Genomic DNA, 12,793 nt, shown 5'->3' on the forward strand with positions numbered 1-12,793 from the left:
GGCAGCGCTCACTTACCTGCTATCCTCCCGATGGGCATGGCGTGCTCCTCGGGCGGGGAGACGGAGACCATGATGTGGTTCATGTACGCCAGGTCTTCCCGATGGGAGAGGTTGATGGGTTTCCCTTCCCGGTGCAGCCCGTCCTCGGAGAGCCGGGACTGCTTGAAATCCACGGAGTGCCGGGGGTTCAGGATCAGAGGGTGCATGATGGGACTGGGCATCAGCTGGATCACCCGCGTGCTCTCCTGCCGGGGGCTGGAGGGCTTCTGGTGGGGCTCGGAGGACGGCGGGCAGTGATTATTCTCCATGGGAGACACTGACAGGGGGTAGGACTCCTGGTGGTTGTTCTCCTGGTGGAGCCTCGGTCCCTGGGCCCTCTCGGCCGGGGAGAGGCGGCGGATCATGTTGTCCAGGGGGGACCGGAGGGGCCGCTGCTCGGGGTCGGGAGAAGGCCGGTGGTTTGTCGTGATGGGTGACCTGGAACGGTGCAACAGTTCAATGGTGGGAGGGTTGTGGTGTACGTTCTCCACCGACGGCCTCGGGGTCCTCTGGACACAGTTATCTGTGGAGCAGAGGGAAGGACAGTCAGAGACCCTGCTGGGCGGTCAGGGGAGGCACCTCACTGCGGTCCTAAAGGTGGCGACAGTGGAGCACGTGAGCTTGCTGGAGCACCTTTCTTCCCGGGACGCAGGCTCTTTTTCACCGCTTTAAAAAAATTAAAGTGCACATACTCGAAATTCTTTTCCTGCCAGTGGACAAGCAAAAACTGTCTACAGACATTCCATTAATCACCTACTAGTGGCTTATAAACACAAGGAAGCCACACGTTCATTCTTTATCTTTTTGTTACTCGACTCTTCAACGTGGCTTTTGGGGTCCTTAGGGGTTTTTCTCTAAATGTTTTCACTGACTTTTCATAACCCAACTTTGATATTCTCTACCTCCAGGAGTTGTTGGTATTAACGATAATGATGATGATAATAAAGCAATTACTATATATCCTATGTACTGGATTATATTGTTTAAAGTTTACAACACACCTAAGCAGAAGGTACTAACTACTGTTACTCCTGTTTAACAGGAGAGAAAATGGAGGCAAAAAGAAGTTAAGCAACTTACCCAAGGTCACCCAGCCAGTTAGATTCCAGTAAGATTCTAGAACCTTAGGTACCCATTAGAATATCTACTTCTCTGCTATGTAGAAACTAGGGGGAAAAGTCACATCAAAACCTGCTCTAGGGCCTCCCTGGTGGCGCAGTGGTTGAGAGTCCGCCTGCCGATGCAGGGGACGCGGGTTCGTGCCCCGGTCCGGGAGGATCCCACATGCCGCGGAGCAGCTGGGCCCGTGAGCCATGGCCGCTGAGCCTGCGCGTCCGGAGCCTGTGCTCCGCAACGGGAGAGGCCACAACGGTGAGAGGCCCGCGTACCGCCAAAAACAAAAACAAAAAACCTGCTCTAAGCGTGCACAGTGGGCCTAATTTACATAATAACAATCTTGTACCTGAGAGAACATTGAGGATCATTTTGTTTCCGAGTGCACAGACAGGTAGAGTTAAGTGAGAAGAAGGAGGGATGGACCCCTGACAATACCTCCACCCCATCCCACCTGAACTTTCAAGCTGGAGACATTTGAGGAAGGACAACATCAGAAGTGTACACAGCTCAGGGACTTCCCTGGTGGCACAGTGGTTAATACCTGCCTGCCAATGCAGGGGACATGGGTTCGATCCCTGATCCGGGAAGACCCCACATGCCGCGGAGCAACTAAGCCCGCGAGCCACAACTACTGAGCCTGTGTGCCACAACTACTGAAGCCTGCACACCTAGAGCCCATGCTCCGCAACAAGAGAAGCCACCGCAATGAGAAGCATGCGCACCACAATGAAGAGTAGCCCCTGCTCTCGGCAACTAGAGAAAGCCTGTGCGAGCCAAAAATAAATAAAATAAATATATATATATAAAAAAAGTGTACACAGCTCAGCAGCAGAAGTAGCTCCACGGGCTGGGTTGAGGGAGGGACCAGCATGTACGCGGCCTTAGGAGTCCTGCTAAGGGTTGGAAGAACAAAACTCTGCCTACAAAAATGGAGTTTTCTCCAGGGCCTCACACACATCTTAATGAGGTTTCTCTGGCCACATCTGTTCCCAGAGCTGTCTCACCAAAAGGATGTGCATACTTGCAGGTCCCTGTTCTGGTCAGAGACTTGTCCATGGTTCTAAGTAAAGCAAGTCAAAGATACCTCCTTTATCCATTACGACAACATCTATATGAAGACCATATAAAGGGGATCTGGGAATCTGATAGGGTTAGTACACAGAGACAAAGGTGGTGGCTTCTTCAAGTTTTATATAGGGTTAACAGGAAATGGGGACTCCGCTAGATCTCACAAATCATATGAGACACTGAACAAAAGAAATACTGTTCATGATAATTAAAAGATCATCTGCCTGAAGGCAAAGGGCTTATTTTGTAACCACTATATAACATGCTGCCACGAATTTAAAAGTGCTTAAACGTTGGAACAGCTATCAATAGGAGACTGGTTTAACAAATGATGGTATATCTCTAAATGATGGAGGACTGCGCAGCTATAAAATGGAATGAGGAATAACTAAATATTTTGCTAAGGACTGATCTCTAGGCTCTATGGCTAGATGAGCAAAAGCAAGGTGAAGTATGTATGGTATGCTACCATTTTTCTCAAAGGAGAAGGGGATTCCAGTTTCAGTAATGGCAGAGTGGCTTGTATCAGACTAACTTTCCTACATATAGCAATGATAGAATCTGGATAAAATATATTTATAAAAGTTATGAGGGTACTGGAAACTGAAGGGGATTTTACTCTTGCAAGAAAGGAACTGCCCAGAGTAAGATCCAAATTTATACAGCTGTCACTCTGAGGGTCCTTCCCAGTCCACGTAGTGTGAGGCAGCTAGAAAAAGAACAGAAAGTTGTTTGAGATGCCAGGGAGTAGAGTATGAAGCTGTCAGAAGGGCAAAAAAATGGAGAAAACAGATTCCATAAAGGAGGGACCCTCAGAGGGAGTAGCCACTAACTGGCACATAAAATGCCCTCAAATCCTTAACACGTGCTCCTGAACTGCAATGTGCAGGGGGAACTCCAAGGAGCTCAGTGAAGGGTGACAGCTGTACAGTTCAAAGACACAGAATCTCAGCTGCTGGCCATGGTATTGGAGACAGAGTTCAGAGTTGGGGCTCTATCAAGGAAGGCTCTGAAAACACCTCAGGCTGCTTATTACCCCAGAATGGCCACACCTTAGGAGTAAGGACTATGCTCTAGGACAAAGGGATTTGCCTGAGGGCTAAAGGCAAAACTGAAATAAATCTTCCCTAACCAAATATAAGACCAAGCCTCCACAAATTCAGAGTGACTGACTAGTTATTTAACTGCTTGCTAGCGGAAACATCGACACTCTTCAGAGGAATGTAACATAATCCAGAGTCTCTACAATATGTTATATGTAATATTCAGTGTCCAATAAAGATATTCTAGACACGTGAAGGAACAGAAAAATGTGACCCATATTCAAGAGGGATGGCAGTCAATAGAAGTAGACTCTTGAGATAATCTAGATGTTGGAATGAGCAAAAAAGAACTTAAAAGTAGCTGGGCTTCCCTGGTGGCGCAGTGGTTGAGAGTCCGCCTGCCGATGCAGGGGACACGGGTTCGTGCCCCGGTTCGGGAGGATCCCACATGCCGCGGAGCGGCTGGGCCCGTGGGCCATGGCCGCTGAGCCTGCGCATCCGGAGCCTGTGCTCCGCAACGGGAGAGGCCACAACAGTGAGAGGCCAGCGTACCGCCAAAAAAAAAAAAAAAAAAAAAAAAAAAAAGTAGCTATTATAAATAAGTTCAAGCATTTAAAGAAAATGATAGTCATAATGAGTGATAACAGATGGAGACTATCAGAAAAGAAATGGAAACAATCAAAAAGGGTTTTGAACTGAAAAATACAGTACTTGAAATTTTGGACAGGAGAGACTTAATAGCAGATGGGAGATAACAGAAGAAAGGGTTAGTAAATCTGAAAACAGATCAATAAAAATTAAAAACAAAGAAAGAGATCTTCAGTGACCTATGGAACAATATTAAATGGTCTAAAAGAAATGTAATTGGAGTTTGAAAAGGTGAAAACTTTTTTTTTTTATAGATGTGGGTGGGTTGGTATCCCCCCCACACTCTCAACACACATTTTTAAAAACTGAATTATTTTAAAGCAAATTAGAGATTGTGATACCCTATCCTAAGTACTTGTGTGGTCATCTAAGAAAATAAGATGATTTTCCTGCACAGTCACTATAACATTGTAAAAGAGGAGAAAACAGAAAGAATGGGGCCAAAACAAAACAAAATTGAAGAAATAATGGCCAAATTGTCCTCAAATTTGTTAACAACAACAGCAACAACAATATACAAACTTAAGGATCCAAGAAGCTCGGCAAATTCCAAGCAGGATAAATACAGTGAAAGCTACGTTCAGGCACAGAGTCGAACTGCTGAAAACCAAGAAGAAACAGAAAATTTTGAAAGCAACCAAAGGGGAAAGAAAAGTTACACCACATACAGGGGAAAAGTTATACTAATTATGGCTAACTTCTTTTTTCAACATCTAGAGAGTGTGCAAGCATGTACACAAAAAAGATATGAATGGAGACCCGTAGAGATTGAAAGAGACTTAAGAGACACATCAACCACTTGTGAAGTAGAGACAGACCCTTGCTTGGATTATGATTCGAACAAACTGCAAACACATTTATGAGGGCTTCCCTGGTGGCGCAGTGGTTAAGAATCCACCTGCCAGTGCAGGGGACATGGGTTCGAGCCCTCGTCCAGGAAGATCCCACATGCCACGCAGCAACTAAGCCCGTGCACCACAACTACTGAGCCTGAGCTCTACAGCCCGCGAGCCACAACTCCTGAAGCCTGCGTGCCTAGAGCCCGTGCTCCACAGCAAGAGAAGCCACTTCAATGAGAAGCCCGCACACCACAGCAAAGAGTAACCCCTGCTCACCGCAACTAGAGAAAGCCCACGTGCAGCAACAAAGACCCAACACAGCCATAAATAAATAAATTTAAAAAAACATTTATGAGATAGCTGGAAAAATATAAACAGTAATAAAATATCTGATAATATTGAGGAACTATTAATTTTCAGGTGATGTGATGGCTATGTGATTATGATTTTATAAACGGAATTAAAGTGCTTAATCAACCTTGCAAAGATACAGGTTGGGATGACAAGTCAACTTCTTCACTTTAACGCAATGCAAATAATGCTTACAGGATACTGATTAGGCCCATGGGGTTAACTTTAACGGCCGAAATTATTAGTATGATAGAAGTGATCTACAATCTTTCAGGGATGAGGCAAGTTTTCTTTTCATAGCTAATACAGATCTCAATTCTGCCATCCACAAAAATGAATTTACCTTTTGTCCATGGTTCACTTTTTATGTCACAGAACACGATCATTGCAAGCGATATTTAAGACAGTTGGCATTTTGAAGTTTCACGTATTTTCTTCTAAATGCCATTTACAGAATACCTCCCTTTCCTTAAAAGCTTATTAAGGATTAAAAACACTTCAGGATGATGAAGACCATGTACTGAGAAATCCTATTTCCTGAATCTATTTCCCTTCTTACAAACTTTACAACAGACACAGGCGTTGGCCAGTCGCCTGTTACCTGCATGTTTTCTTTGATGTCCTGGGCGTCAAGGCTCAGTGGATGGGTGTGCACTCAGGGCAAGCCTTAGGAAGTCTGGGAGAACGACGAGAGGAAGAACTTTTGCGCCAAGGGTAAAAGAGGAACTGATGTAATGTCCTGGAGAGATTTCGCTCTCTGTTCCTGCCCAGATTTGGGGAACAATGAAGGAGGGAGACAGCGCTCTGGATAATCCAACTCAGATTTCACTTTTGACTCCGGATCTGGGCAGGAACAGGACTTGGATGGGCTTGATTTATTTATTTCTCTGCAGACACCACTGAAGGAGGAAGTACTTGATGAAGTTGATAACGTTAATGGTGGAGAACTGGAACTGAGGGTATTTAATTCCAGGCTCCTGGTGGTCTGGGCACACCACTGTCGAGGCTGAAAGGTCTGCAACGCGCCCTGCCAAGCTTTGTTTCAGTTTGCGAAGCATGTGCTCACGTATGGAGTGGGCTCTGACGTTGCTACCCTGCTGCCTCTGTTATTATAAGTTGGCAGCAGGGTATGGAAACTTATGAGACCAGAGCTGACAGGCAGAGAAGCTCCGGACACAGGAAACGCACTAAGCGGACAGTGGGTGCATTAAATCCCCCAGATGTAGGAGTCTTCTGTCTAAAACAAGAAGATGTTTTTTTGGTCTGGCCTTGATGTCTGGGTTTGTTCTTGGTGAACTGCCCAGCTGGAAAACTGGGAAATTATCCACATTGCCCTTGGTCTGAAGGTCTTGCTATGGGAGGGAAACGCACAAGGAAGGGAGAGGAAAGGCCACATGTAATTGGTCAGTGTGGGCTTAGAAGGAGGGGGGCCGGGGAAGGTACCCAGGAGTGGTAGGGACCTCATTCTGGCTGAAAGTACTTTCTGATCCCAAACGTTTCTCTTTGTAGATCTCCTTTAGACACAAATAATCCCTTCTTCTCACTACCAAACAGCCCCCAATAAATTAGGACTTGAAATGTGATGATCACAAAAAAAGGTCTGATTTCTTTTCTCATCCTCTTTCCTTTTACTTATTATGAAAGTTTCTCTATTTAGAATTCATCAGAATTCAACCCAATTTAATCACGTTATATAATGAATAACTAGTAAACCTAAAAAACAAAGCAAAACTCTGCCTTTGGTGAAAGTCTTGGTTTTTGACTAGGACGTTTCCAGGGTAGAGCAAAGGCGAAGATCAAGTTTATGTCTCACACACCAGGATCACACTTCCCCACCGTGCTTCCCCTAAGGCCAGGGATGATAATAAGAGACGGAGATGCAATTCAACAGGCCCAGCAGGTAACTCTCACTCCTCATCCTCAGTACACTGTGATCCACGTTTTTCCCCACGTAAACACCATTTCCCAGCACAATTTTGTAAAAGATGAGTAGGAACCATGAATGATATAAAGACCTATACAAAAATTAAAGGCTCTAGATCTTGAGATGGAATTCAAAATAGATTTCATATACATACTCAGGTTCTGTCACTCCCCGCTATGAGTTGACTTGTGTGCCCCCCACCCCAAAATTCATGTTGAAGTCCCAATCCCCAGTACCTCAGAATATGATCTCATTTGGGAAAAGGGTCATTGCAGATGTAATTAGGTAAGGTAAGGTCATATTGGAGTAGCATGGGCCTCTATTCTGATATGACTGGTGCCCTTGTGAACAGGGGAATTTGGACACACAGACATGCACACACGCTGCACAACTGGAGAGGAGTGTTTTGTCACACAGCCATTACAATATGAATTGAAGCAAAGAACTTTCAGCGATGCCAACCGTATGTGAAGTAGTGTCTCAGATGCAGGATGTGCAGAGAGAGGAAACGCGGTCCTTGCTCTCAAGGGTACCACAGTCTAATGGAGAAAGCAGACATATCAAAAAACGACAAAAGGCTATAGGTGCTGAATTAAGAGTCAAGGCACGCAGGGGTAGGCCACGCAAGATCTACAAGCCGAGGATCTCCAAAGATTGCTAGCAAACCACCAGAAGCTGGGAGAGAAACCTAGCACAGAGTTTCCCTCACGGCCTCAGAAGGAAGCCATCCTGCCCAGACCTTAACCTTGGCCTTCCAGCCTCCAGAACTGTGAGACAATACATTCCTGTTGTTTGAGCCACCAAGTGCGTGGCAGCCCTAGAAAACGATCCCTACTACTGCCTTTCCAAGAGGTCCAGCCAAGACTTTCAGTCAAGACTTTCCACTGACCCTGTGCCTGCCCATTTCAGTGTTTCCATCTCACTCAGCTCCCTTGTCACATTCAGTAGTCACCGAATTCCCTTGCAGGGACTGAGAAGAAACCTGCCCTAGCTTGGAGTGTAGGATTCACAGACGTCTGAGTTCATACACAGTAAATCCTAAGGAAGCATCTAGAATTTTATAAGCATTTGGGTGAAAGGGGCTGAAAGAAACAAAACAGGTGACTTTCAGGACCCTGAGGCTTAATCTTCATCACTGTGGGCGGGACTGCCTCCAACAGGCCACCTCTGCCGGTGGTTTAGCGCAGACGGTGTGGGCAAGTCTACACCAGCCGTAGACACGAGGCTTCGTGCTCCCGGCCGGACGCTGGCTCTGCTCTTCCCAGGTGGTGTAGAAGAGTCTCCCTCAGTCTCAGGAAAGGCCCAGAAAAGAAGTGAATGAAGAAATCAAGGGATGAGGTTACAGATGAGCCAGTTTGCCCTTTGGAGGTAAATGCTGTGAATCATTTATAGGGAGGGGGCCAGGGCGGCACAAAGGTTAAGGCAGGAGAGGGGAACGAGTGGAGAGCTTCCTTCTCTGGAGTTGAACCCACCACCCCCAGCCCTCTTATCTCAGAGGTATCAGGTGGCATTTCCTGAGGGCTAAGAGGAAATCACTTGAAGACTTCCTGGTTACCTTGGGAGAATTATTCATGTCTATTAGGGACCTCCTGCCCCTAAAACTTTTAGCTCAATGGAGCAAGCTAGCCTCTGGACTAAGGGAGTCTCCACACCCCTGGAGGGAGCTGGCCCAAGGAAGGTGCACGGGTCCCCCCAGAGGAGGCTGACGGCCCCGATGAAAAGCGGCTCCATGCACCACCCCGGGCCTCCGTGTGCTCCCATCACAACCAAACGCTCTGAACCAGGTAGAGGGTGAAAGGTCATGCTGCCCTAGACCACGGCATACAGGAGGCAAAGCAGGAAGAAGAGGCCCTGGAGAGGAGAGGAGGGTAGAGAAGAGGGGAAGGAGGCCGAGTGCGGGGGAAAGGGTCAGCCGGCGCTCGGGGGCTCTGACGCTGGGGACGACAGGAAGTTCTGGTGGGACCTCGTTACCTCCTGCCAGATTCAAGAGTCACAGGGATGACAGGGGCACAGGAAGGTTAATCTTAGAGTTCTGAAGGGAGAGAGGAGACGGCCAGACTCATAGGAAGGTTGCAAAGGGTTGTGGAGGACCTACCACGTGCCAGGTACTGAAGGTACCGCAAAGTGTACACACTGCTTATTGTCCAAACAGGCTGTATCCTGAAGTAAGGTTTGCCCTTTAAATGTATTTTCCCATAGAAATCATGCAACAGATGGTGCCCGGTTAACCCATGAAGAAGTCCTAGGATAATGGCATGGGTGGACAACAGGCCTTTCCTACGTCCGGATGCAGAAACCTGGTGTTTGCACAAAGCACATGCCATTGCAGTAACGGGACTGCTTAAGAAAACTGTAATTGGAATAGCACAGGGAACTATATTCAATATTTTGTAATAACCTATATGGGAAAAGAATCTGAAAAAGAATATATATGTGTGTGTGTATTGATATATAACTGAATCACTTTGCTGTACACCTGAAGCTAACACAATACTGTATATCAACTATACTTCAATAAGAAAATAATTAAAAAACAGAAAATTGGAATTGGAGGTAAGAAAAAAACACCATTGCACAACAATGTGAATATACCTAACACTACTGAAGTGTACACCTACAAATGGTTAAGATGATAAATGGTATATGTATTTTATCACATTTCAGCTTTTTTTAAGTGTAAAGAAAAGAAGAAAAAACCTGAACCAAACAGTGCTAAGAAACAGCAAATAGTCCTAATGAATAGCATTTATCAAGCGCTTGCTATGTGACACATGCTGCTCTGAGGGCATTTCCCTCATGAACTTGACCCTTTCTTACATCAATCGTATTCGATAGGTACTGCTATTCTCCTTTTACAGATGAAAACAGAGACACAAGGAAGCTAAGGAACGTGCCTCAGGTCACACAGCTGGTGAAGTGGGAGCTGGGATTTGAACCCAGGTGGTCTGGACCATCACGCTCTCTGGCTCTACCATGTGCTGCACGGCTAACGTGTATAACAAAGATGTCAAATCCGGGCCAATGGCCTCCTTGACACTTCAGTCATGAACACGATTCCAGCAAGACTAGAAAATCGGGGTGGTTTTTATAACAACGGGTAATAGGATGTGGCCTGAGCAGCTGGAAGCCTCATCTACCCTGGTGCCTGTCCTGGGGGGCCAGCTCTCAAGGAGCCACTGCACGAGGGGCTGGTCCAGGGGTACGAGAGCCAGGGCTTCTGTTCTCAGAGGCCACTGCCTGACTCAGGACCCACATTTCTCCCAGGCCGGGAGATTTTTGTCCCGCTAATAAGTCCATTCATCCTGGGGCAGTCAGTGATCCAGACAGGTTAATTCAGTCCAATTTAGTATGAGTTTTGAATATCATTAACGGAAGACATACACTGGGGCCTCAAAAGTTATCTCTGACGTGTTTTGGTTTTCACTTGACAGTTTCAAGTACAGATGGTCCCCGACTTATGATGGTTCGACTTAGCGATTTTTCGACTTTCCAGTGGTGGCCAAGTGATACGCATTAGGTAGAAACGGTACTTCAAATTTTGAATTTCGATCTTTTTCTGGGGCTAGTGACATGCAGGACGATACTCCTCGTGGTGCTGGGCAGCGGCAGTGAGTACAGCTCCCGGTCAGCCACGCGACCATGAGGGTGAGCAGCTGATACCATCCTGCACCCAGACAGCCATTCTGTCCTGCACTTGCCGTACAGTGTTCAATAAATTACATGAGATATTCAACACTTGATTATAAAATCGGCTTTGCGTTAGACGATTCTGCCCAACTGCAGGCTAATGTAAGTGTTCTGAGCATGTTTAAGGTAGGTAGGCTAAGCTGTGCTGTTTGGTAGGTTAGGGGTACTAAATGCATTTTCAACTTAGGATATTGTCAACTTAAGACGGGTTTATCTGGCTGTATCCCCATCCTAAGTCTGGGAAGATCTGTACTATGAAGCAGAAACATTATAAGCAGGAGTGCGGGGACCTGCCAGTATATTGGACCTGTCTCGGCATCCTAATCTCCATGGTTCTTCTACTCATCGTTCAACCATTTGCCCTATTTTCAGGGTGCTTGCAAACACACAAAATTAATAAAAATGTTATTTCGGTCAGCTCATTCATGCTGCAGTGGAATGAGCACCGGCATTGGAACCAAGTGGACCTGGGGTTAGGTCTTAGCTTTGCCACTACACAGTTATGTGATTTGGAGGCAGGGTACCTTACTGCTCTTAGCCTCAATCTCCTCATCTATAAAGTGGAAATAATATTACCTTCTTTATGCAGTGGTTGTGAAGATTAAATGATTTAAACATGTAAAATCTTAGAACAGGGCCTGGAACACAATGAGGACACCATAAATGTTAGCTCTTATTTTGTTATTGTGAGGTAGATTCATGTACCCCATCTCGTTGGATTATCTCATTAAAATTGTATAAGATTGGGCTTCCCTGGTGACGCAGTGGTTGGGAGCCCGCCTGCCGATGCAGGGGACACGGGTTCGTGCCCCGGTCTGGGAAGATCCCACATGCCGCGGAGCGGCTGGGCCCGTGAGCCATGGCCGCTGAGCCTGCGTGTCCAGAGCCTGTGCTCCGCAACGGGAGAGGCCACAACAGTGAGAGGCCCGCGTACCGCAAACAAACAAAAAAATTGTATAGTATTTCCTTCCTCCAAAGTAGTCTCTGGCAGTTGGATTTGGTGGGCAGGGGGAGGGAGAAGGGGAAATATTTCCTCCAGTAAAGCAATCATATAAATAAAATTTCTGTGGGCCATCCCAGAATACAGGCCACCCTCCCCACCCTCCATGAAGAAATGATTTCCCTCTACTATCTGGGCTATGACCATGGGCTAGTTGTAAGGAGAACTGAGAATGACACCTGAAATTTCTCGTCCTCACTTCCAATTTCCATATCCACCTGGTGACAGAGAGCTGCCCCAGAGCAGAACTTTCACCTTAGAACTATGTCTACTGCTGCACAGCATGTGGGAATAGTTTCAAATTCAAGTGATTAAAAATCACCTCCCAATTCCCTGGCAGTCCAGTGGTTAGGACTCCGTGCTTTCACTGCTGGGGTCCGGGTTTGATCCCTGGTCAGGGAACTAAGATCCCGCAAGCCACGTGGCATGTCCAAAAAAAAAAAAAAAAAAAAAAATCACCTCCTAGTCTCTTAGATGGGGGCATAAGAGAGGGTGGACTGAAGGGTCGAAATGATAGGCGGGTCCCCCAAAGGGATCATGGGATGAGGACATTTGAGAAACACATGTCCTGTTCCCCCTCCCTGGACACTTGTCCATGTCCAGTCCAACAGGGGTGACTCTGCAAAGCTGACCCCATTTGGAGACCAGCCTAGACTAGAAGCATATTTTAATTGCTCAATGAACTTTCAGGGAATCACTCATTCAAGCAGTTCTAACACCAAAGGACCAGTGGCAATCGAATATATGCCTTGGCACCAAGCTTTTCTTCTTAAATATTCCATGGGAGCCCAAAGTCACTGACTTCGGAACCCAAAGTATCAAAAGAAGTTGATATCACAACCGTGTGTGACAAAATAAATTTATTGTATAACCACCTACTGGTCTGAAATTTCTAAAGATGTTTTGCCTCCTGGTTTTGGTGAGAGAAGTAGTCTCCTTCCTACATAGCTATCTACGTTATACCTAACTAATTCACGGCACGCAGATAAAATGGGTAATCAATAATCAAAGAAAAGGAATCTATTAAAAATGACATTTTCACTGTGAAACAAGTGAATGATGCTGCTCTTGGTTTGAC

General features: G+C 46.2%; 1 protein-coding gene across 4 annotated transcripts in view; it reads right to left on the reverse strand.

Annotated features, from left to right (window-relative positions):
• The window catches only part of ETV6 (ETS variant transcription factor 6), a 235,895-nt gene that overhangs the window by 18,201 nt on the left and 204,901 nt on the right, over positions 1–12,793 (reverse strand). For all 4 annotated transcript variants that reach the window (XM_079936111.1, XM_079936110.1, XM_079936112.1 and 1 more), the window contains one exon: positions 17–562. In XM_079936111.1, the coding sequence (XP_079792237.1) occupies positions 17–562 (546 nt within the window). The remainder of the gene's footprint in view (positions 1–16; positions 563–12,793) is intronic.

Source organism: Stenella coeruleoalba (assembly GCF_951394435.1).
Source record: "Stenella coeruleoalba genome assembly, chromosome: 11".
Lineage (NCBI taxonomy): Eukaryota > Metazoa > Chordata > Mammalia > Artiodactyla > Delphinidae > Stenella > Stenella coeruleoalba.